The following is a 24,528-nucleotide window of genomic DNA, read 5'->3' on the forward strand; positions in this document are numbered from 1 at the left end:
TTTCTCTCTCATGAGTTTTTCAAGGGTTTTTTAGCTTGAAGTACTGTGGGGTTTTTTTTTTGGTTTGGTTTTCGTTGTTGTTGTTAACTACCTCAAATTCCTTATGGGAATAAAGCCAAATAGAAATAAAATGTGGGAATGGGGGTGAGCTCAGTGGTAAAGCGCCTGCCTAGCATGTCTGAAATCCTGGATTCTATACCCAGAATCAAAAGAAAAGACAGAAAAAGAAAAGAAAGGCAAATGTGAGATGTTAAGGGCTGCATCAACGTGCAAGAAGACAGCCATAGCAATGCAGTAGACGTTACCCACACACGTCTTTGACAAAAGGGATGAGCCTCTGACCATCTGACCTAGCATGGAAGTGAGGAGCAAGGAAAGGGTCTCCTAGGGGACACTCAGGTCAAGAAAGGGACAAGCATCTGCAGAGGTAGGGCCCCGAACACAAACTGCATGCTGAGCACAAGCAGACACGGCATCTCCTCAACTGTGGCTACTGGGACTTTACCTCTGCTCAGTTTCCTCTTCTGTGAAATCAAGATAATATTTATCTTGTGGTTTCAGGAAATACCAAATCACAGGGGGATTAAACACATATAATGTACTTAGAATGCCATATGGCATATAAGGGTTTGATAAACTTTATTAGCTATATTCTTATTTTTCTATAAATCCTATGCCACTATTATTACTATTATTAATTATTATTATGCAGTTCATAATTACTCCACCTACTCGCTCTCCTCCTCCTTAGTGGCCAGAATGAAGCATGAAGATATCTGTGGCTCCCTCTGGGAACAGACCATCAACAGATGTGTGGGAATGTGCACAAAAACCCAACCACAGCCAGATGGTTCATATCACTGTTGGGATTTCTAGGGGCGGCAGCAATGAATGATTCTGGAGGTGAGACAGGGGCAGAAGAACTGAGAGGAGTCAACCACAATACCCACTTGCTTTGCCCCACTCCATCACCCCAGGCCCAGCTGCCCCCAGGCTGATGCCCTCAAACTATATGTGATTATGACATCTCAACATGCTGGGGACTAATTTTGCTGAATTGACACTTATAAGAAAATTACATAGGGTCATTTTTTTTTCCCTTTGTTCATGCCTGTAAATCGTCTGCATGTGAAAATAAAATATCCAATAACATCTTTAAGTTTTCATACCAGAATGACCACTTTTCCATTTTCCAAATTATAAGTATGCCTCCAAATTATTCTTTACAGTTTAAATCTTCCATTTAAAATATAGTAATTCTGGCATGATCTCTACCTATTTTCATTTTATGCCATTCCCTAGAAGCTCTATATTTGAAGCTCTATATTATTTTTGGCATTTCACATTTGCCTTTGTTTTCATGACCAAATATGAATTTTCAGGTAAAAATAATGTCAGAGCTGAAAATGAGGGATCATTTTAAGGCAAAAGGATGTATTTGTGTGGTAGACAAACTTAACGCCCCAGTGGTCACTGTCCCTTGGTGTTTCTGTCCTTGTGTAATTCCCCAGCCCTTTGGGTTTGGTCTGCACCAAATGATTCACTTTTTAAAGTATGAAAATATTTTGTCAGTCACTCAAAATGATCAAATTAGTTGAGATTTATTTCATAGTTTTTGAAGTGCAAAATTAAACATGCGCATACTTCCATTTTAGGCTATTTGTTTTATCCATGTAGTGACTTGCTTTTAATGATTGAAATACTGCAGAAATGACAGAATGTCACTTCTAGGATTAGGATAGTAAAAAGATTGTGGCTTCTGTTTCAGGCTCTTGCTGTCTTTCTCTCTTAGATTGCTCTCCCTTGTAGAAGTCTATTGCCTTATAATGAGGCAACCCAATGCAGACATCCACGTGATGAGGATCCAGGCCTGTCAATAACCACTCCCTGCCCCCAGATGAGACTTCAGAGAAGACCGTAGCCCTGAATGACAACTTGACCAAAGCCTTATGAGGACCTCAAGCAAGAGGCACCCAGCTAAAATTGCACCTGGATCCCCAAACCACAGACAATATAAGAGAAGACATATTTATTGCTTTAGTATTAGGGTAATTTTATATGCAATAATAATAACTAATGTAACTTGTACCTTCACTTTGGGGATGGAAATAATAGTTCTTGATAGTGATAAAAAAAAAAAAAAGAAAAGAAAGGGAGAGGGCTAAAAGGCTAAACACCTCTGCTTCCACCTTTCCATAACCATCCCTGCATGAAGCAGAGCTCAGGAATCCCAGGATGTCGCTAATCAGGCCTCCCCTGCCTTAGATGTCAGGTTGTTGGGCCTCCCTTGGACACAGGCTAGAGACTTATTGAGCAGTGAGGCGATCCCCACAGGAAGAGGAATAACGGGGCAGGTCCCCAAAGCCTGAGCCTGCCTGCCAAGATGAACAGTGTGAGCTGGGGCTATGTTTTCATAAGTCGGGGGCCCCCTTAAATTTGAAGGACTTGTGAGAGGCATAAATTCTTCACTTAAACACTAATTTGTTGACCCAACTAAGCTTTCTATGCATTAACAATAAAAATCTTCAGACTTACCCAGGTACAGTTAAGGCTGAACCCTGGGGCAAGGACTAGGGTGTGATAGAACAAGGGCTTAGGAAAATCTGGCCTTATCCAGACCTCCTGGGGGGGTTCAAGGACTCTGCATGTCCTACACCTCAGAGCTTTAACCTCCTGGAATATGCCCACAGCATGGTTCATTTCATGTGTCAACTGTGGTGACCAGTGGTTTAGTCAGACACTAGTCTAGATGTTTCTGTAAAGGTATTTTAAAGATGTAATTAAAAGTTTTTTAAGTTCTTTATAAACTTTGGAGATGAGTGCTCTATCTGAAGTGCATGTGGAAAAGATTTTCTCCCACTCTGTAGGCTCTCTTTTCACGTTATTGATTGTTTCCTTTGCTGAGAAAAAGCTTTTTAGTTTGAATCCATTCCATTTATTGATTTTTGCTTTTATTTCTTGCCCTCTGGGGGTCTTGTTAAGGAAGTCTGGTCCGAAGCCAACATGATGAAGGTTCGGGCCTACTTTTTCTTCTATTTGGTGAAGGGTCTCAGGTCTAATTCCTAGATCCTTTATCCATTTTGAGTTGAGTTTTGTACAGGGTGAAAGGCAGGGGTTTACAGCAGAAGATATACAGGTGATCAACAAATATATGAAAAAGGGCTCATCATCTCTAGTTATTACAGAAATGCAAATTAAAACCACCCTAAGATTTCACCTAACTCCAATTAGAATGGCTATTATCAAGAACACAAGCAATAATACAATAATAAGTATTGGCGTGGATGTGGGGGAAAAGGCACACTCATACATTGCTGGTGGAGTTGCAAATTGGTGAAGTCACTCTGGAAAGCAGTATGGAGATTCCAGAAAACTTGGAACAGACCCACCATTTGACCCAGCTATCCCACTCCTCAGTTTATACCTAAAGGATTTAAAATCAGCATACTATAGTAATGCAGCCACATCAATGTTCATAGCTGCTCACTTCACAATAGCTAGATTGTGGGACCAACCTAGATGCCCTTCGACTGATGAATGGATAAAGAAACTGTGGTATATAGACACAGTGGGATATTACTCAGCCATAAAGAAGAATAAAATTATGGCATTTGCTGGTAAATGGATGGAGTTCGAGAATATCATGCTAAGTGAAATAAGCTAAGTCCAAAAAAATAAAGGCCAAATGTTTTCTCTGATAAGTGGATGATGATACATAATGGAGGGGGGCGGGCAGGAGGGGCAAGAGAAGAATGGAGGAACTTTGGATGGTGTAGAGGAGTGGGTGGGGAAAGGTAAGATAGTAGACAGAGACAGACATTATTACTCTATGTACATGTATGATTACATGAATGGTGAGAATCTACCTTGTGTACAACCATTGAAATGAAAAGTTGTACCCCATTTGTGTACAATGAATCAAAATGCAACCTGTAAAAATAAAAATTAAAAAAAGAAAAGGAAAAAAAAGATGTGATTAAAATAATCAGTGGTCACAAAGTAAAGGAGAGTACCCTCCATAACGTGGGTGGGCCTCCTCTGACTAGTTGAAGACCATCAGAGCAAAGACTAGAGTTTCCCAAAGAAGAGATTCTGCCTCTAGGCTGCAATGTAGAAATTCTGCATGAGTTTTCCACCTTCAAATTGAAGACTTACCTGGTAATATATACCTCGTAAATGTGTATCTCCTATGGCATTGGCTCTGTTACTTTAGGAATATTCTATTCCTTCAAAGGCCCTCTCTTCCACCTGTTTAGTCCAACTCTCCCTTCAAGGCCTTTCACAACTGCACCTCTCTTCAGGAAGCTTTCCTGGACCCTTCAGTGAACACAGCATCCTTAGCCTCTTCCCCCCTTGAGGAATTTCATGCTGCTCTGATGACTTGACCCTGCCCACTACGGGAAGGATGAGGGGCAGGGTTCCTCAATCCCATTGGCGCTAGGAGTACTAGCATGCAAGAGGTGTTCACCTTTGGTTCTGGGTGGCCTATTTGGTCTACAGAAGTCCCACTGTGTGAGAAGACACAATAGGAAGGGCTGAGATGCACACCTGTAGAGAAGAATGCTTTTGCATAAGACAAAGGAAAAGACTCTTGTTCTCTGTGCAGAGAAAGACAAACTGACCCCAGGATCTGGTGCAGAGCAATCCATCCCCCAGAAGTAGGGAGCCTATACCTCTGACTAAGCACCCCCATGCGTGGTCACACATAGAGTCAGGAGAGTGAGGGAAGGCAACCTTGTGGGTGAGGAGCTGGCGCATTAGCAAGACACAAGGCAAGAAGAGAATAAGAAGGCCAGAGAAGGTCACAAGCTGGAAGCAAAACTGCCATCCATCTGACTCTCTGCCCAGCTCTAGTCCCACCCATGATGACCCCTGACTTCTTCATGTAATCAGATCCATGGTGAGGCTTCCATTGGAACCTCTGAGCCCCAGGCGCACAGACTCTCAATTAAAGAGCAATGCCATGCTGGGCATGGTGGCACACACCTGTAATCCCAGCGACTTGGGAGGCTGAGGCAGGAGGATCATGAGTTCAAACCCAGCCTCAGCAAACTAGCAAGGCCCTAAGCAAATCAACAAGACCCCTGTCTCTAATTTAAAAATATTAAAAAGGACCGGGGATGTGGCTTGGTGGTTTTGTGCCCCTTTGTTCAATCTCTGATACAAAAAAAAAAAAAAAAAAAAAAAAAAAGAAGAGAGTATATGGAGAACAAAATGTATTCCAAAGACAGACAACCGGACCACTGCCCTATGTATGGATGGTGCTTCTCTAGGGAGGACTATTTGGGTTAATAATAGAATTGGAGGTCAGCATACTCCTGAATGCCCCGGGTCTCTTGCCTTCCACTGGTGCATCATCTGCAGGTTCTCTGCTCCTCCAAGGCAGCAGCAGCAAGGCAAGGAGGAGCCAGGGTAGAGCCTAGGGGGTGGGAGGTTAGATCTGCCTCTAGTCTGAACAAAAGGTATCAGGGTTCACCTGGAGAGCCTGCCCAGCTCACCAACATCTGGGTTTTCTGATCCTAACTAGCAATGAAGAGTTTGTACTTGCCTTAAAAAAAAAAAAATTAAAATCAGGTATATAACCACTAATAACATCATAACAATAACAATAAAATAATCATAACATAATCATAACAATAAAATAAATACATAACATAATCATAACAATAAAATAAATACATAAAAAGCAATGCCAGCTCTTCACTGTACTTACGTCCGGTCTCATATTTCAGGAGCACCTGTACTTCAGGAAACTGTTGCCTGCACTGAAGGATGCCAAGCATAACAGCTTTCCAGGTTGGGGACCCACAAGAGGCACCAGGGCCACCAGTTCATCACTTACCACCAGCCAGCCAGTCCTCAAGAACAGGACAACCCCAAAAATGTTGATCATGCAGGACGTGAACACGCCATCCCAGGTCCCAAACAGCACTGGCTCCCACACGAACAACTGGACCTTCCACCAGGGCTGGGGCTGGGCCAGGGCCCCCTGCCAAGACAGCACACTGAAGTCAGCTGAGCCACCACCAGGAGGGCCAGGAGGGAGGTGGACCAGGAGGAGGCAGGAAATCCAACTTTAAGAAGCCCCACCTTATGGTGCCAGGGCAGTCATGTGTTTTCAAAAGTGTGCACACACACTCTCACAAACACACACACTGAGGGTTTTGTGGTTTTTTTGTTTGGTACTAGGATTGAACCCAGCACACTGTGCCACTGAGCCACACTCCTGGGTCTTTTTGAGACAGGGTCTCCCTAAGCTGCTGAGGCTAACCTAGAGCTTTCAATCCTCCTGCCTCAGCCTCCCAAGTTGCTGGGATGACAGACATGTGCCAAGGTGCTTGGCACAGACACAGTTTTGCAGATTGACTCTACAACAGGATCACTATTCTCTACAAACAGTAGGGACTGCTGTACCCATGTGTAGCAGAGACTAGTTCTTCAACAAACCTGACTTCCTTTCCTTTTGGCCACCCAGGTAGACTGCATTCCCCAACCTTTCTCCAGATGTGGTCATGTGACATGCAGGTGGGAGCCCCAGCCCAAGCAGTGGTCACGGTTCTGAGCAATGTTTCTTTCCTTTTCAGTCCCAGGTCCTAGGGCTGAAAGCGGCTCCCAGCGGTTACTAATCTTCAGATAACCTTACTTTATGCTCTTTGTTCCTTCAGCCTTTCCAACACCCTGTAATCAATCCTGTGTATCAGATTCCCTGTTTAATACCTACAGTAGTTTCTGTTTTCCCAACTGAACACTGACCGGGTGACGCCTACGTCTTCTTCCCTTCCAAGACCCTAGGACTTTAAACCATCGTTTGGCAGTTATTTAGCATCAGAGGCTAATAAATGGTTCAAAAGATTCTCTGCTTGTTTTTCCAATTCAAAAAAATAACGAAGGTATGTATAAATACTCAAATGGAAACCCTTCACTGAAAAAAACTAAAAACTTGTGGAAATACTAAAATGATCTCAAACAAGACCAACAGCAACTCATACTGTACACTGCTCCTGTATAGATGGAGCCTTCCATTACCCTCAAACTATGCAGCAGGGATTAATGATTCTCAGCCACGGGTTGGGGTAGGTGGGGAGGAGGAGGCACCCAACAGAGTCGTTGTGCAATGAGACTATCACTGGTCAGTGTGTGTTATCCACACACGCACAGTGAAAGGCAAGAACACTAAGAGTACATGGGGCCTGGCTCCTCGATGACCGAGAACAAGACATACAGCCATCATCTAGGGCCCCAACTGGGGCCAACCACTCTTCCTCCTTTCCAGCCACACACTCACAGAAGGAAGCTCCTCAAAGTGAGCACTGGTCACTAGCGGCTGGGAAGGGAGGGGGAGGAGAGAGAGGAAGGTTGGATAATGGGAAGCAACCCAGACACAAGAGGGAGGAAGTAGTCCTAGTGCTCCACAGCACCAAAGGGTGAGTAGAGCTTACAACGACTTACTATGCATTTCAATAACTTGAAGAAAGGAGTTCGAAGGTTTCTAGCAAAAAGAAATGATAGAGGCTAGGGTTGTGGCTCAGTGGTAGAGCGCTCACCTAGCATGCATGAGGCCCTGGATTCGATCCTTAGCACCACATAAAAATAAAACAAAGGTATTGTGTCCACCTACAACTAAAAAATAATTTTTAAAAAAAATGATAAATGTTTGAGGAGATGGAAATACTAATTACCCTGATAGAATCATTACACATTGTAGACATGTATTGAATTATCATACTGTAGCCTATACATGTACAAATTTTATGTGTCATTTTTATCTAATTTAAAAAGACACATCAAATGAGCTGGGGTTGTGGCTCAGTGGTACAGTGCTTACCTAGCATGTGTGAGGCACTGGCTTCAATTCTCAGCACCACATAAAAATAACTAAATAAAAATAAAAGGTATTTCGTGTTCATCTGTAACTAAAAAAGAAAAAAAAGCCAGGCGCAGTGGCACACACCTATAATCCCAGTGGCTCAGAAGGCTGAGGCAGGTGGATACAAGTACAAAGCCAGCCTCAGCAACAGCAAGGCGCCTAAGCAACTCAGAGAAACCCTATCTCTAAGTGAAATACAAAACAGGGCTGGGGAGGTGGCTCAGTGTTTGAGTGCCCCTGAGTTCAATCCCTGGTACCCAAAAAACAAAACAAAACAAAAACAAAAAGTAAAAACATCAAGAAAAGGAATGAAGGAAACAAGAAATAAAGGAAGGAAGAAGGGAAAGAAAGGGGCTCAAGAAATAATTGGGAACATCAATTAAGCCACATGGGACAGATGGTCTGGGGACCCCTTGGTTTCCCTATCAGTCCTGACAGCTGAGTTCTCAGCTCCAGCAGGAACTTCTTTTATCTGTGTACATGACTAGTCATCTGTCATTCACAAACCACAAACAAGGAACCTCCTGCCAGGTAATAAAGGTGACAGTAGTCATTGCGGCTCAAAGAGGAGACTGACAATCTATACTTGTCCTTGACTAGATGGTACCAAGGGACCTGCCTGGTGAACACAGGATTATTTTCCAGGTTTCATATCTCAAAACTCAGGACATGGCCAACTTCCTGCCTCTTCTTGTGCTCAACTTCCTATCAAAGCTTACTGTAGGCCTAATGTCATTAGAAACAGTAATAACAGCAACTATCAGCAAGGAGTAATAGAGTGTGGTCAGCTTCCACCGAAGTGTTCTTCTTTGATCCTTAGTACACCAGCCCTGGGAGGCAGGCAGGCAGAGGGTTCCTGCTTGGAGCTGAGAGGACTGGCTGTCCTAAGTCCCTGAGCCGGGGGTTCCATCCAGCACTCCAGACTGTAAAACGTGTGTTTTTCCCTCTGCCACACTTACCTAAATGTTATGTGCCCTTTTCTGCCCTAAATTTAAGTCTTTCAAGGTTTCAAACATTAACGTTCTGGACTAGGTTTAACTGTGCACCCATCTGCCTTACCCACAAAAAGCTTGGTGATATTTTTCAACTTTCCACTCTGAAGGTTGTTTTGTTCACCTAGTGGAGTACAGGAAGCCTTCCATTCCCTTGATCTCATTAGTCTAGGAACCTGAAGGGTTCTTTACTTCCACAGCAGGTAGAACCTTTAGGGAACCCTTTACCCAGAGAAGGACGATATAACTGGTTTGAAATGGGTTTAGTTTGAGCCATGACAGCTTCTTTCAGGATGTTTAAGGGTGTGTACCTACTTTTCATCACTAATTGATCAAAGAACATAATTGAGTCTTCCCACCGCCTGTCCATCAGACAGAGACTGGCAGGAAGAGCCTGGGTTTGACCCTAAGATTGACACTCACAAGTTCTTAGAGAGAGACCACATAAGCCCACTTAGAGGGAGAGAAGGACAAGGAAGAACAGTAGCACAGAGAAAGGGAAAGAGGAAGAGAACCCTCGAATGAAATGCAAGATGGCTAATGCAGAGACACCCAGGACGATCTCCCAGACTGCCCTGAGAAGACTCGCTGCTTCCTAGGCAACTGCATAAAAGCACCAGCTTGGGCATCACCACTTGTGCAAAGCCCTTCAGCCTTGTGCTATGCTACCTGGCACACTGACTACTCGCTCAGATGGGCTGAGAGACAGAGGCGCCCTGTGCAGTACAGACAGGACCCCACAGGAAGGCAGAATATCAGTTCTCACAACCACCGCACACTTTGTGATTCTCCTGGGTCCTCAGACCCACCTCCTTCGTCTGTGGAAGGGGAAGCATCCCCTCTCGTCCTAAACACGCCCAGGCAAAGCCCATGGCTCCAGCGATGCTCTCTGAGTGCCTAGCCAGTCAGGAGAGGGATGGCTGGGACGAAGGGCGAGGACAGTTAGGCCAGTTCCCAGCTGTCCTGCTAAGCAGGACAGAGGTCTGGTCCCAAATGTTAGTAGCTACTTTTAGAACGTAGTGTCCACAGATTTGAGTCCTAGTCATCGATTCCCAAAACAACGGGAATCCCATCTGATGTTCCATAGATACACAGGTTGGGGAAGGGGAGGGAGCTAAAAGATGTATGCTAGGCCTAATGTTGGGTCCACTGGGAAGAAGAGATGCAGGCTGAGAAGGATGAGGCAAGGGAGAACCAGTCCTCTCTCCCCTGAGGACCCTCAGCCTGGAGGGCAAGCTTGACAGGTTCCAGGGGTACTGTTTCTGGGAGCCTGGTCCCAGGCAACCACTCCTTGGGCTGCTCACTGCTGGAGTTCTTCTTCCCAAGTTCCCAGGACAAGAAGCCCTCAGCACCCAGGGACCTGCACTCAACATGGGGAAAACCAAGGCTACCTGGTGGGTGTTTTCAGTTCCAAGGTAGCATGTGAATAGAGAATTTCCAAACACTTGAGCAGGGTCTAAATGACTGGGGAAAACACCAGGTAGGAACTACTCTCCTTCCCACACCCAGCAAGCTGAGCTGAACGAGAGTTAGAAAAGTCCTGCCAGAGACAATGATATGGGCTCGTGCACATGAGCCTTTTGCCTCTACTGGTCACCCACTGGGCCTTAGTGAATACACCTGAAATGTGAAATGACACCTTTCCTCTCTTCTGGCAACTGGAGGGGAAAAAACAAAAACAAACAAACAAACAAACAAAAACCACTCTGCTTCTTCCCACCTAGGTCAGGGGTGGGTCAAAGCACATGATTCACCTTTTCCTCCCAAGTACACCTGCAAAGACTGGTTCTACCTGGATTACTGCAAACAGATGAACCAGCAGCTTGCTTTCTGAAACTTCATTATTTAATTATTAATTAGACACCAGAGAATAGGCTGGAGCTGCTGCTGAACTGTGATCCAGTGGGCAGACTGGGAGGCTTTAATCCTTTCTCCTGGCTCTGGACAGGCACCATGTGCCAGACCACAGTGACCAGGATGTGGACAGAAGACCAGCATGGCCATGGGCTCAACCTGCACGAAATGCTCTCACACACCTGAACCATGGGGTTTCTGTAAAGTTTAGGTGGGAAGATAATTGCAAAAGCTTTGTGTAAGGTTGAAACACCACAGATGATCCTAAACGTGGGTGAGGAATTTCTCAGGGAAGTTGGAAGGCAGACAAAGAAAAGAGGTCTTATTGACTGTGTGGTTTCTGTTTTCCCAGGCTAACTCATCTTCATGGTGAAGGTGGAATTCTTGCTCTCAGGCTCAGACTTCAAAGCTGTCTCACTAGCCCCGCTCTTCTCAGGCTTTGGGGGAGCCAGCCCTCTGCACTGTAGAAGGAGTTCTAGAGTATCCTAGAAATCCAGTACACTGCCAGCCCCACTCAATGGGACCTGACTGGATCTCACCTAAACCTTATTACCTTGGATTAGGACCATGCGGTGCCCTTGCCAGTTCTGATTTAGTGATTCCTAGAGAGGTGAGGTCTTCCTGGCAGTGTTGCTCTCCTCTGCCACAGAAGCAGCCGGAAGCCAGTGCCCAAGTCCAGCAGGTCCTGTGTGTCTGACCAAGTACTTTCCAGGCCTGTGTATCCTCAGACTTGTCCATGGCTGCAGCTCTCTCGAGGGCACAAATGAGTCACCCAGTGGCCCAGCCTCAGAGGCACAAGACCCTTAGAGGCTATGAAGACATTGATGCTGCTGCAGAAACCCTGGATTCTGCCACTCAGGACCAACAGCAGCTCCCTCACCACGAGTATCCATTTCTGCCCTAGAATGCAGAGTCTGCAGATACATGCTCTGGACACCTGATGCCAGCTCACAAGTGACAGAAACCGGCAGCAGCAAGGCCAGGGCCACCTAAACAAGAGCTTCCCCTTCCCTTCCCCATTTCCTTGGCAAAAGGGGAGAGCCTTTCCTGCAGGGCTCAGGTTGCTGCTAGGAAGTCTACCTGGATTCCACCTGGACTTAACTAAGAGGAGCAACATGGACCCTAACGCCTTCCCCTCAACAGGCAAACTGGTTAAAAATCAACTGCAGGCCTGGGGCTGTAGCTCAGTGGTAGAGCACTTGCTTAACATGCAAGAAGCAATAAACAATAAATTTTAAAAACTGCAAAAGTTTTATTCTTCTAGGTCCTTCAGTGAATCATCCAATATTATATCCATTTAAAGAATACTCCATGTAATAACTATATCCTTCCCTATAGTTTAGAGTTTTGGAATCATGTTAATATTTTACATACTCAAATCGAATCTATGAGAATTAGAGATAAAAATTTAAAAAGAATGCAAAGAGAAGGAAATTACCAAATGAATAACATAACCACACTTAAGGTGAGAAAAGAATGAGATTACAGGCAAGGGCCGCCATGCCCAGCTCGTGGTGCTTTTTTCTGTAGAGGTATGCACTATCAGTTCTGAATCTGCTTTCTGTCAATTATAGGACTGTGCAAATATTTCAATATATCAACTGGAAGCCAAGTTTCTCACTGTTGGAGATGAGGGTTCAACAAAGGAAAGAGGAAGAATAAAAGAATGAACCCTGTGGGGATGAGCTTGAATTAGAAGAATCAGTTTGAATTTGTAGTTGTTAATATATACACATAATATATGCATACATGTACATGTGTGTATACATATGTAAAGAGAGATAAACATGCATGTGTATACTTATATTTATCTTCCTTTTCTCTGTCTACTTAAAGGGTCTATGAGCAAAGAAATCCCAGTGGCAATGAACAGACCTAGTACTCAGATCATGATTTCTAGATACCATTCCTTACCTAAAGGAACCGGGCAGGGTTCTTTGAAGAAGTTGCTGATTCAAGGCTAGGCTAGAAAAACTACAATACGTGTCTACAATGGCTGGTACCAGAAAGTAAGAAAGTGCTTAAAAAAAAAAAAAAAATGGAAAGATGTGTTGAAAGTATATAGGAAGGGCTGGGGTTGTGGCTCAGTGGCAGAGCACTTGCCTAACGTGTGAGGTACTGGGTTTGATTCTCAGCACCACATGTATGTGAATGAATAAAATAAAGGTCTATTAACAGCTAAAAATAAATAAATAAATATTTTTTTTGGATTGTTATTTTTTTATTTTATTGTAAACAAATGGGATACATGTTGTTTCTCTGTTTGTACATGGCATAAAGGCATACCATTTGTGTAATCATAAATTTACATAGAGTAATGTTGTTTGATTCATTCTGTTATTTTTTCCCTTCCCCCCACCCCTCCCACCCCTCTTTTCCTTCTATACAGAGCTTCTTTCCTCCATACTTGCCCCCCTCCCTAACCCTAACTCTAACCCTAACACTAACCCTTCCCTCCTCCCATTATGTGTCATCATCCACTTATTAGCGATATCATTCTTCCTTTGGCTTTTTGAGATTGGCTTATCTCACTTAGCATGATATTCTCCAATTTCATCCATTTGCCTGCAAATGCCATAATTTTATCATTCTTTATGGCTGAGTAATATTCCATTGTATATGTATACCACAGCTTCTTTATCCACTCATCAATTGAAGGGCATCTAGGTTGGTTCCACAGTCTGGCTATTGTGAATTGAGCAGCTATGAACATTGATGTGGCTGTATCTCTGTAGTATGCTGATTTTAAGTCCTTTGGGTATAGGCCAAGGAGTGGGATAGCTGGGTCAAATGGAGGGTCCATTCCAAGTTTTCTAAGGAATCTCCACACTGCTTTTCAGAGTGGCTGCACTAATTTGCAGTCCTACTAGCAATGTATGAATGTACCTTTCTCCCCACATCCTCGCCAACACCTGTTGTTGCTCGTATTCTTGATAATCGCCATTCTAATTGGGGTGAGATGGAATCTTAGGGTGGTTTTGATTTGCATTTCTCTTATTACTAGAGATGTTGAGCATTTTTCCATATGTTTGTGGATTGCTTGTAGATCTTCTTCTGTGAAGTGTCTATTCATTTCCTTAGCCCATTTGTCGACTGGATTATTTGAATTCTTGGAGTAGAGTTTTTTGAGTTCTTTATAGATTCTGGAGATTAGTGCTCTATCTGAAGTATGATTGGCAAAGATATTCTCCCACTCTGTAGGCTCTTTCTTCACATTGCTGATAGTTTCCTTTGCTGAGAGAAAGCTTTTTAGTTTGAATCTATCCCAGTTATTGATTCTTGCTTTTATTTCTTGTGCTATGGGAGTCCTGTTAAGGAAGTCTGGTCCTAAGCCGACATGTTGAAGATCTGAACCTACTTTTTCTTCTATAATCTGCAGGGTCTCTGGTCTGATTCTGAGGTCCTTAATCCATTTTGAGTTTAGTTTCATGCATGGTGAGAGATATGGGTTTAGTTTCATTCTGTTGCATATGGATTTCCAATTCTCCCAGCACCATTTGTTGAAGAGGCTATCTTTTCTTCATTGCATATTTTTGGTCCCTTTGTCTAGTATGAGAAAATTGTATTTATTTGGGTTTGTGTCCATGTCCTCTATTCTGTACCATTGATCTACCTTTCTATTTTGGTACCAATATAGGAATCAACCTGAAAGGTCTCCCACTGGCCAAATGCTTGATTATCAAAATGAATAGCAATAAAATATTCATGGAATAGAATAAGAATCTGAATTCATACAAATATAAATATATGAATAAATTGAAATGGGAGCAAGAAATGAAAGCCCTTTTTTACTGTAGAAAACCAAATAGTGCATGTGGAAAGAATTACAGAGTTAGAAAATTACCATTTGTAGTCATCACAGTGAGAGCCATTGGCCAAGAATTATCAATGGTTGCTAAAGCTTGTGGGTAAAAAGATCAGTGAGGAACAGGATATTTCCATAGTCTCAGATGAATCCCCAACAAATGATTTATTAATTATGAAAGGAAAATTAATAATTTTAGATTGGATTAACCTAGTGGACACCACCTTATATAAGCAACCAAAGTTAACATCACCAAGATGGAACAGATGGAATCATCTACCTCCTGATAGGATGCCTTGAAAACCCAACATCGCTTCTCTAGTAGTCCTGCCAAAATACCACACCTTAATCAAGTCATGAGGGATCACATTCCAAACTGAAGAACATTCTACAAAATAACTGACTTGAGTTCATCAAAAAATGCCAAGTTGGGGCTGGAGATATAGCTCAGTAGGTAGAGTGCTTGCCTGGCAAGCACAAGGCCCTGGGTTCAACCCCCAGCACTGCCAAAAAGAAAAAAAAAAAAAATGTCAAGGTCATGAAAAACAAAGAAAAAACCGGAACTATTCCATGTTCCTCTCATCTCCTCCTCTAATAGTCTCCTCTGTGAACTGTTTCTTAGTCTCCCCTGTTAAAGGCACCAAAGAGATACAACAGTTAAATGCAATGTATGATCCTGGATTGAATTCTGCACCAGGGGAAGAGGAAGAGGAGGAAGTTATAGGATATTAATGGCATAACTGGCAAATTTTGCATATGGAACTATACATTAGATAATAGGATCACCATGGGTGGTAAAAGAAATTCTTATTTTTAAGACGCACACATGGAAATATTTATGGCATTTATGGATAAAGAGACAGGAATGTTGGCAAATTACTTCCAAATGGTTTAGGGAAAAATGAGAGAGAAAGAGATCAAGAGTGAGAGTAAGAGTGAGAGAGAGACCTAAGAAAGCAAAAGGCAAAATGTTAAACAGTGGTCAAAGAGTCAAGAATATATATAAATATTTTTGTTTTGGTACTACTACAAGTTCACTATGAATGTGAAATTTTATCAAAATGAAATTTAAAAATAAATAGATGGTACAACTTTATCAATGCATTTGATACCATCAAACTACACTGAAGAATGTTAAAAGATAGTAAATTTTATGTTTTATATAATTTACCACAATAAAATATTAGATAATGTTATGGTTTGAATGTGAGGTGTCTCCCAAAACTCACGGGTGAGACAATGCAGGAAGGTTCAGAGAAGAAATGATTGGGTTAGGAGAGCCTTAACCCAATCAGTGAATTAATCACCCAACGGGATTAATTGAGTGGTAACTGGAGGCAGGTGGGGTGTGGCTGGAGGAGGTGGAAATTGGGGGCGTGACTTTGGGGTACACGTTTGTATCCGACAGTGGAGACCTCTCTCTCTCTGCTTCTTAATCATCATGCGAGCTGCTTCTCTCTGCCACACTCTTCCGCCATGCTGTTCAGCCTCCCCTGGGACCCCAAGGAGTGGAGCCAGACTTTACGGACTGAGATCTCTGAAAACGTGAGCCCTCCAATAAACCTTTCCTCCTTTCTGATTGTTCTAGTGGGTCCTTTAGTCACAGCAGCGACAAAGCTGACCAAAACAAATATAAATAATAACTTCAATCAAAGCTCTTTTATAAAAGGATTTTTTGATTATTAGTTATTGCTAATCTCATACCTGCTTAATTTAGAAGTTAAACTTTATCACAGGAAAGTATGTATGGGGAAAAGCAGTGCATACAGGGTTTTGCATTATCTGTGGTTTCAGCATTCACTAGGGGTCTTGGGATGTATCTCCCATCAACAAGGGTGGCCTGTACTTATTAAATGTGAGTTAGCTGAATCAAAGAGGGAAATGTGCTTTAGAAAGTGACATCAAGCATCTCTTTTAAGATGGCAAAGTAAGCACTTTTCCTACCTTCTAAATTACCATGGAAATGACAGAAAAGATGTGGGTTTTCTTAAAGTTTGAAACTCTAATTATAACCAGAAGGGGGAAAAACAAGTGCCACCAGACTTTTGGAGGGATTCCTGAAGATGGGGTTGGAGGGGCAGAGAAAAAGCAAAGGACAGAATAGAGTTAACTCTTCCACGGCGCCTGAGAAGACCCAGTTCAGAGCTAGCTCATCCCAGAGCTGGGGCCCTAGATGTGGTCCCCAGGCAATCACAGGTATAATGCTGTCTTGAAGGCTTTATCACATACATGGAAGTAATATATATGACAGATAGTATAAAATATGGAGGGTTGGTAAGTGAGCCAATATGACTGCCAAGTTTCTACATTTTACATGAGGTGGCAAAATAATAACTCTAAATAAACTGAAATGCTTAAAATATATATTAAGTCCCTGTAACAGCCATTCTCAAACTTTTTGTCTCAGGCCCCCTTTATATTTAAAAATTATTGAAGACCCCAACGAACTTTTGCTTATGTGAATTATTTCTATCAATGCTTAGCACATTAAGAACTTAAAAGGAGCTAATAATTTATTAATTAATTCTAATACAATAATAAACCCATTTCTTGTTAAGATAAAGGACGTTTTCACAAAAGAATGCCTATTTTCCAAAATGAAAACATTTTCTCTTTGTGAAAAGACGTCGTTATAAATTTTGCAAATCTTCTTAAATTCTGTCCTGATAGAAGACAGCTGGATTCTCAAATCTACTTCTGCATTCAATCTGCTGCAAAATGTTGTGTTTGAAGAAGATGGAAAAAAAAAAAAACAAAAAAACCTGACTTCCACAGTTCTCAAGTTAGAAAAGGAAGAAATCACTACCTCTGATCCATGTATGAAAAAATTAGTCACCCAAATGATGAGAATCACCAGAAGAAGGTGACATAAGAAACAGCCGTAGCAGCATATGAACAAGAATTAAAGAAAACTTGAAAGAAATCAAGACTTTCAAGCAGAAAGGCCTGAATGACTTAAGATTGTTTTCTTCTCCATGATTCTAATAATATCACTTGGTTAGTCAGTTACACACACACATACATTTTACTGTTTTAAATTACTATTCTAAAATTTTAGAACCCACTAAAATAAATATGACAATGTGCATTGCAATTACGAAAAATACATAAATTTATAACCTTGACAATGTAAAACTAATACGCTAACAAAAAACTAGAAATGGAAGAGAAATAGAAGGAAGAATATGTGTGCCAATGTCTTATTTTTTCATATCAGAAAACAGTGTATTGATAACTTTATTAAAAAAATTGAAGTATATTATTTAAAATGATATTAGTAAACAATAGAGGAAATGAAAGCCAGAAACCACCACAGTGACCGCCTCTGGAAAATGGCAGGGAGGGAGGAGGGGGAAGAAGTTTTTTATTGTCTATCACTGTCTTATTTATTTTTTCTGTCTTATTTAAATGCTTTTTTCTGTATATATGTTGTACTTCTATGGCAAAAATATATAAACTTATTTTTTATTGAAGAAAAAATCCCCACCATTAGAAATATTCTGAAAACAGAACAGGTTCTTTAACTGACTTAATGTTATCCTGTTTATAGCTGTATTCAGTAAATGTATTTAGATTTTAAAAAGATGTTTATGATCTAAATCACATTTTAAATGCAGTCAATGGTATACTAATATATGGTAAAGGCTTTTGTAAAATTAATGACTGACCCCAAATTTGTGTATCTTTAAAAAAAAAATGAACTTGTTTTTGCTTTGTGTTGTTCTTACTGATAACTGCCTAAATTTAAAAATGACTCAAAATGAGTCAAGGCTGTTTTCTTTTAAGTTGAATTCTGTGAATACTGAGATTCATGTTAGAGCAAGGACACCACTATTTCTGACTTACTGAGGGTTGCAAGGCCACTGTGGCTTCATGCTATTCCCAAGAACAAATGGCCTATAGCCAGGGACAGTGACCACAGATGTGACTTAAAAGCCCTGCAGATTAGGAAAAGAACATCTCAGAATTTCTATACAGACGAGTGGTTTTTAACTCCACTATCTTTTTCTTTCTTTCTTTCTTGTGGGGAAGACAACATTCTTACACCAAATAAAAGCAAACAAAGGAAACGCACATAGGACCTGCCCCAGTCCGGATGTTGAATATCCCCCAAAAGGCCCATTGGTAAAAGTTTGGTTCCCAGCGTGGTGGCACTGGGAGATACTGTGGGCCTAGTGTGGGAGGTCCTTAGGTCACTGGGGGCATGCTCAGAGGGTACTGTGGGACCCTGGGGTGTGTGTGTCTACCTGTCTGGCTGTCCCCCTCCCTGCCCTTTCTCTGCTTCCTGGCTTAAGATGTGATTGCTCACTGTGCCACATGCTCCCTCCACTGCCTTCAGCAGACCTAAGTTGATGCAGGCACCATGCCTTTGAACTTCCCAAACTGTGAGCTAAATAAACCTTTCCTCTTTATAAATTAATTGCCTCATTTGTGCTAGTAACATGAAGCTGACTAATACAGCACTTTTCTCCTGAGAAATGGTAAGGCACTATCCTATTAGAAATGCATCAAAGTCTAACTGGGTGTTACCTTGAAAGACTTCATATCAAGCTGTCCTAAATCACCATCTCTACATGTAGACACCTTTCAATTAAGGCATTAAAACTAAAGGGGGAAAATTAATTTTAAGAATTAGATTAAAGTATACTTGATAATTATTGAAAAGCAAAGAGATACTGATTTGAATTTTATTGAGGCATGTGTATTTCTTTAAGTCTAACTAGAACTAATTGATTTTTTCCATTACTATAGAACTATCTAGTATTTAAACTATTACCCCAAAGAAATATATTTTGGTGAGAAAAGGTGCAAAATGAAGCTAAAACTCAAATGTCCACCCCTATAGGAAGCCCCCATAGTCTAAACACCACCTAGTGGTACCATACTCAAATTACAAGAATAGTTCTTCAGCATCCTTAACATAGCATCTAGGGTATCTCTTGTAAACCCCTATCTATTAAATGATGGCAAAGACAGTAATTTTTTTCTGTATCTGACATAGAAGAAAGAAATAGGCAATAAGAAGTTTTGAAGTCACTTAGGTCATCCATTTACAACTAAGAAAACTGTATTACCCATGTTTTTATTTATTTATTTTAAATTTCCATATCTTACAATACATATATTAATTGCTTCATTTTGTTGAGGCAATTAAAAAATTGACAACTAAAAAATTGTGCTGACTTGGAAGAGACTGACCCTCCCAGGACTAGCCAATTCTTAGAAATAGCAAAGGGCTTGGCAAGAACATGCCTTTCATACACAAACTAACCAGTTCTGAGTCTACAGCTCCAATCACCACCTTGTCTAACGCTTATACACCAAGGCAGTATCTTCCCTGACCTAAATCATCCCAGGCAACTAGAGACCACCCCTATAGTCCAGAGTCCATCAGAATTATTTAAACTGGTCAGTTCTAAACTGTTTACTGTTCTCTGCCTTGCCCTTCCTGCAGAGACCCCAAAAAAGGCTTTGGCCTGGGTTCTTCCTTCATTCCTGTCTTTGGCCATCTGACCAACCCTGGAACTTCCCCTGTGGCCCTGCACAGTTGGCTTATTCCCTTCTCTTGGGAAATATAAGCAATTAAAAGATTCTTTTAATGACACTGACCTGTCTGTGTTATCATTCAGTAACCACCATGAATTAAACTCCTGCAGATACAAATGAGACACAGAACCACACCTAATTCATCCCAGTTTCTAGGTAGGACTCCTCTATCCAGAAAATGTCTCCATTTTATTTTTTACAAACATACAGCATTTTGGGCCCACTTATCATTTGGAGGCAAAGATGCTGAAACAGTCTTTTTAAAATGCCTAGTAAAAATGAGGCTATAAAATGGAAAGAGGAAAGTCAGTGAAGAGAGAAGGGAAGGATGCAGTGTCCACGCAAAGTGCCTCAGATGCATCTCAGTCCTGAGAATCTGTCATTTCTTCTGTCCCACTGATTCCAGGATCATAAGCTTCTTTTCTTCTGCTACCTCCAAACATTGGTTTTGTCCATTTTCTAGAGATAGATTTATGGTGACACCAATAATTTAGATCCTTCACTTGCACTAGATGCCTTTCAGAGATATCTAATTTTGTATTTGTAATTTGTATCATTTTACTAAAGAGAGTCCTAAAGTTTTGTATGCTTCTTGTCCTCCAAAATCTGAGAGAGCAAGGGGGTTCATGGTACGGGAAATCTAAGATAGGGGTCCTATTTTCCCATCCAAACATCTGGGCCCAGGTTTCCTTATCTGTAAAAGGAGGGAGTAGCAAGACCATCTTGCTTTAATTTCCCTTCTTCTTTCTCCTCAGTTGCATTCATTTCTGTACTTATTAATAAAGTAATATGCTTTTGCCTAACACCGGGAGGCCAATGCTTACTTTGCACAATTGTGTGTAGGGTTTGTTTTTATTTTTGTTTCATGGTACTGGGATGGACCTCAGGGACTTGCACATGCTAGGCACAATGTGGTTTTAAAAAAAAAAAAAAATATATATATATATATATTTAAATATATATTTTTAGTTGTAGATAGACACATACCTTTATTTATTTATACGTGATGCTGAGGATTGAACCCAGTGCCTCACATGTGCTAGGCAAGCACTTAACCACTGAGCTACAATCCCAGCCCCAGTGTGGCTTTTTAAAGATGCTAAAACAGTCTTTAAAAAAATGCCTAGTAGAATTCCGGCGAATCCGGTCCCGCCGTGCATCATGGCAAAGTGAGACTGTTGTCTTGCCACCTGGTTCAGCTTGGCCAGATCGAGCGGAGAAATGAGGAAGACACTTAAACCCAGAGAAATGAGGTGATCAATTCAAGGTTCTACATTGTCGGGGATGGAATCCAGACCTTCTGATTTCCTTACTGGATTTCGCCAGGTTGCTTACAGCCTCTGAGTTGCTGGCTTTGTGATCCTCCTGCCTCAGTCTCCCCACGTGTAGATGTGCTGACATTTGAAGGAATACTTCAGATCTGCACTAATTTTCAAATTCCACACCACCCATTTTATGGATGAAGCCAGTGAGATACGGAACAACGGATTGAATAGTCAGCATCCCACCCCTGGAACCTCACACACGACTCTTCTCTCACTCAAATGACCACAGCTGGGTTGCCCTAACCCTATATAATGTAAGTCCTGTGCTGCCGGGGACCATCTTGCCACCCCAAGGAGAACATCGTCCAAGAGTGAAGGCAACATAGATGACGTCTGAGCTGTGAGATGGAGAAAACTGGAGACCAGATGGTGTCTTGAGTACCTGGACCTAACCACGCATTAAATTGGTGTAACCCTGGACATTTTCTTTGCATGGACCCAGACTTTCCCTTTTGTCCCCCTTATAAAAGTTTGATTTGATGAAGGAGGGGTTGATGCTGTTAAATAAAGATTGCTTTATTATTGGACCTGAAAAAAAAAAAAAATGCCTAGTACCTAAACTCATCAGTCAAAAGACACAGACTGGCAGATTGGATTAAAAAAACAAGACCCAACAATAAGCTGTCTCCAAGAGACAGGCAAAGACATCCACAGACTGAAGGTGAAAGGATGGGAAAAACGCATCACTCACATGGATCACATAAACAAGCAGGGGTTTCCATCCTCATAGCAGAAAAAGTGAACTTTAAGCCAGAATTAATCAGAAGGGACAAAGAAGGCCATTTCATACTGCTTAAGGGAATTATACACCAACATGACATAACAATTGTAAATATTTATGCCATGAACTATGGAGCATCTACATACATCCAACAAACTTTCTCAATTTCAAGAATCAAATAGATCACAACACAATAATACTGGGTGACTTTAACATGCCTCTGTCACCACTGGATAGATCCTCCAAACAAAACTAAATAAAACTATAGAAGTAAAAAATACAATTGATAATTTAGACTTAAGAAACATGTAGAATATTTCATCCATTAGTGACAGAATACACTTTCTTCTTAGCACACAGATCCTTCTCTAATATAGACCATGCTATGTAAGTTATCACATGTTGGCATGCAACTGTAATATTACCTTAATATATTTTTAGCATCCATAGGGTTATTTTGATAGCTCCATTGATATTAATTTTTGTGTTCTTGCTTTTTTTCTTGTTTAGGCTTGTTTATTTTTATTTATTTATTTATTTATTTATTTTGCGGTGCTGGGGATTGAACCCAGGGCCTTGTGCTTGTGAGGCAAGCACTCTACCAACTGAGCTACATCCCCAGCCTTAGGCTTGTTTATTTTTAATCAAATTTTAGCTATATTATTTCTTCTCTTATTTCATATATTTCTGTTCCTACTCTTATTTTTTCCTTCTTACTATATAATTTGAGAATAATTTATTCTAGTTTCTTTCTGCTACAAGTACTTTGTTATAAATGTTCATCTGAATACTGTTTAATCCCAGAGATTCTGATATTTTAAGCTTTTATTATCACTTAGTTCAAAGTAATTTTTATTTACTTTTCTTGTGTCTTCTTCGTTGACCACTGAGATATGTATAAATGTGCCATTTAATTTTGAAATAGTTCACATGTGGGGGTGGGGTTCTATATATCTTAAGGTGATTTCTTTTTTTAAATTTTTAAATTTTTTTTTTTTTTTTTTTTTTTTTTTTTTTTTTTTTTTTTGGCAATCTAGGGATGGAACCCAGGGCCTCATGCTTCCAAGGCAAGCATTCTACCAACTGACCGATCTCCCCAGCCCCCAAAATATTTTTTAGTTGTCAGTGGACCTTTATTTTATTTATTTATATGTAGTGCTGAAGTTCAAACCACATGCTAGGCCAGTACTAAGTTCAAACCAGTGCTTCACACATGCTAGGCCAGTACTCTACCACTGAGCCACAACCCCAGGCCCAAGGTGATTGATTTCTAATGTAATAAATCATGCAGGAAACACAGTCTGCATGATTTCAATTTTTTTAAAAAAGTAATGGAAATGCTTTTTATATTGATCATATTGGTTACATACATGTCAAAAGTGATCAAATTGCATACTTCAAATATGTGCATTTTATTGCACTTCAATTTTACCTCAATATAGCTATGGGGGGGAAATGCCTAGTAAAAATACAAGTCAGTTCTTAAGTGTACACTGGCTAAAGAGGACTCAGAAATAAGAGCAAAGCTTTTGAGATGACAAAGTCTAGCATCAATGCTCAATATTATATTAAAACCTGAAGACCAGATCAACCCAGTACTGTTTTGTGGGGTCATCAGCCTGGGTTCTAGCCCAACTGCCACTCCTTGCATGTGTCTCTGCACAAGCCATTCAATATCTCTGGCTTGTTTCCTAACACACTAAGCAAGGAGACTAAGGCTAGAGAATCTCTGAGTACCTGGTTATCTCTTGACCAAACCAAAACTTGACCAAACTCTCTTACTGTGCCAAGCTAGTTTAGGTAAGACAATTTGAGAAGGAAAAGAGAAGAGAACAAGGGAGGAAAGGACCAAGAAGAGAAAGAGCAGCAAGTCAGGCGGTGCTGGGAGAGGAGGGGCAGGGTCTCAGGTGGATAACACATTGGGACTCATGCAGGCCTCAGACACAGGGAAGCACCTCCTCCCACACCCCCACATTCCATGCTGGCCCATGATGTCATTCTGGATTTGCCTTAAGACTCCTGCCTTAGGTCTTCTGCCTAACTTTGCTGTGCTGAGTCACGCATTTATTTGCCAATGGATCCTTCTGATAATTTACATAGTACTCTTTGGGTTAAATGTGCACTCCCCACATTAATTTTATTATTGGCCAACATTTACCGAATGCTATGAACTATACTAAATACTTGCAGGAATTATCTCCTTGATTCTTTTTTTTTTTTTTAATTTAAATGTAGCCATTACATAGGTGAGGAAATGGAGGCTTAGTGAGGTAAGTAACTTGCCTGAGATCACCAAGTGTTACAGCCAGTACGTGAACCCAGGAGGCACAGGTACTCCTGACCACCACGATCTACTGCCCCTCTGTAGGGGGAGCATTGTGACTGACGAATACACATACACACGGCCACTCCATCTG

The 24,528-nt window shown here is 41.3% G+C and overlaps 1 protein-coding gene across 1 annotated transcript in view; it reads right to left on the reverse strand.

Annotated features, from left to right (window-relative positions):
• Positions 1-24,528, reverse strand: part of SLC12A8 (solute carrier family 12 member 8) — a 157,014-nt gene that overhangs the window by 124,325 nt on the left and 8,161 nt on the right. Inside the window, exon 4 of the mRNA XM_079156219.1 lies at positions 5,843-5,989. Coding sequence (XP_079012345.1) covers positions 5,843-5,989 — 147 coding nt within the window. The remainder of the gene's footprint in view (positions 1-5,842; positions 5,990-24,528) is intronic.

The sequence above is a fragment of the Sciurus vulgaris genome (genome assembly GCF_902686455.1).
Source record: "Sciurus vulgaris genome assembly, chromosome: 10".
In the NCBI taxonomy this organism is placed as follows: Eukaryota; Metazoa; Chordata; class Mammalia; order Rodentia; family Sciuridae; genus Sciurus; species Sciurus vulgaris.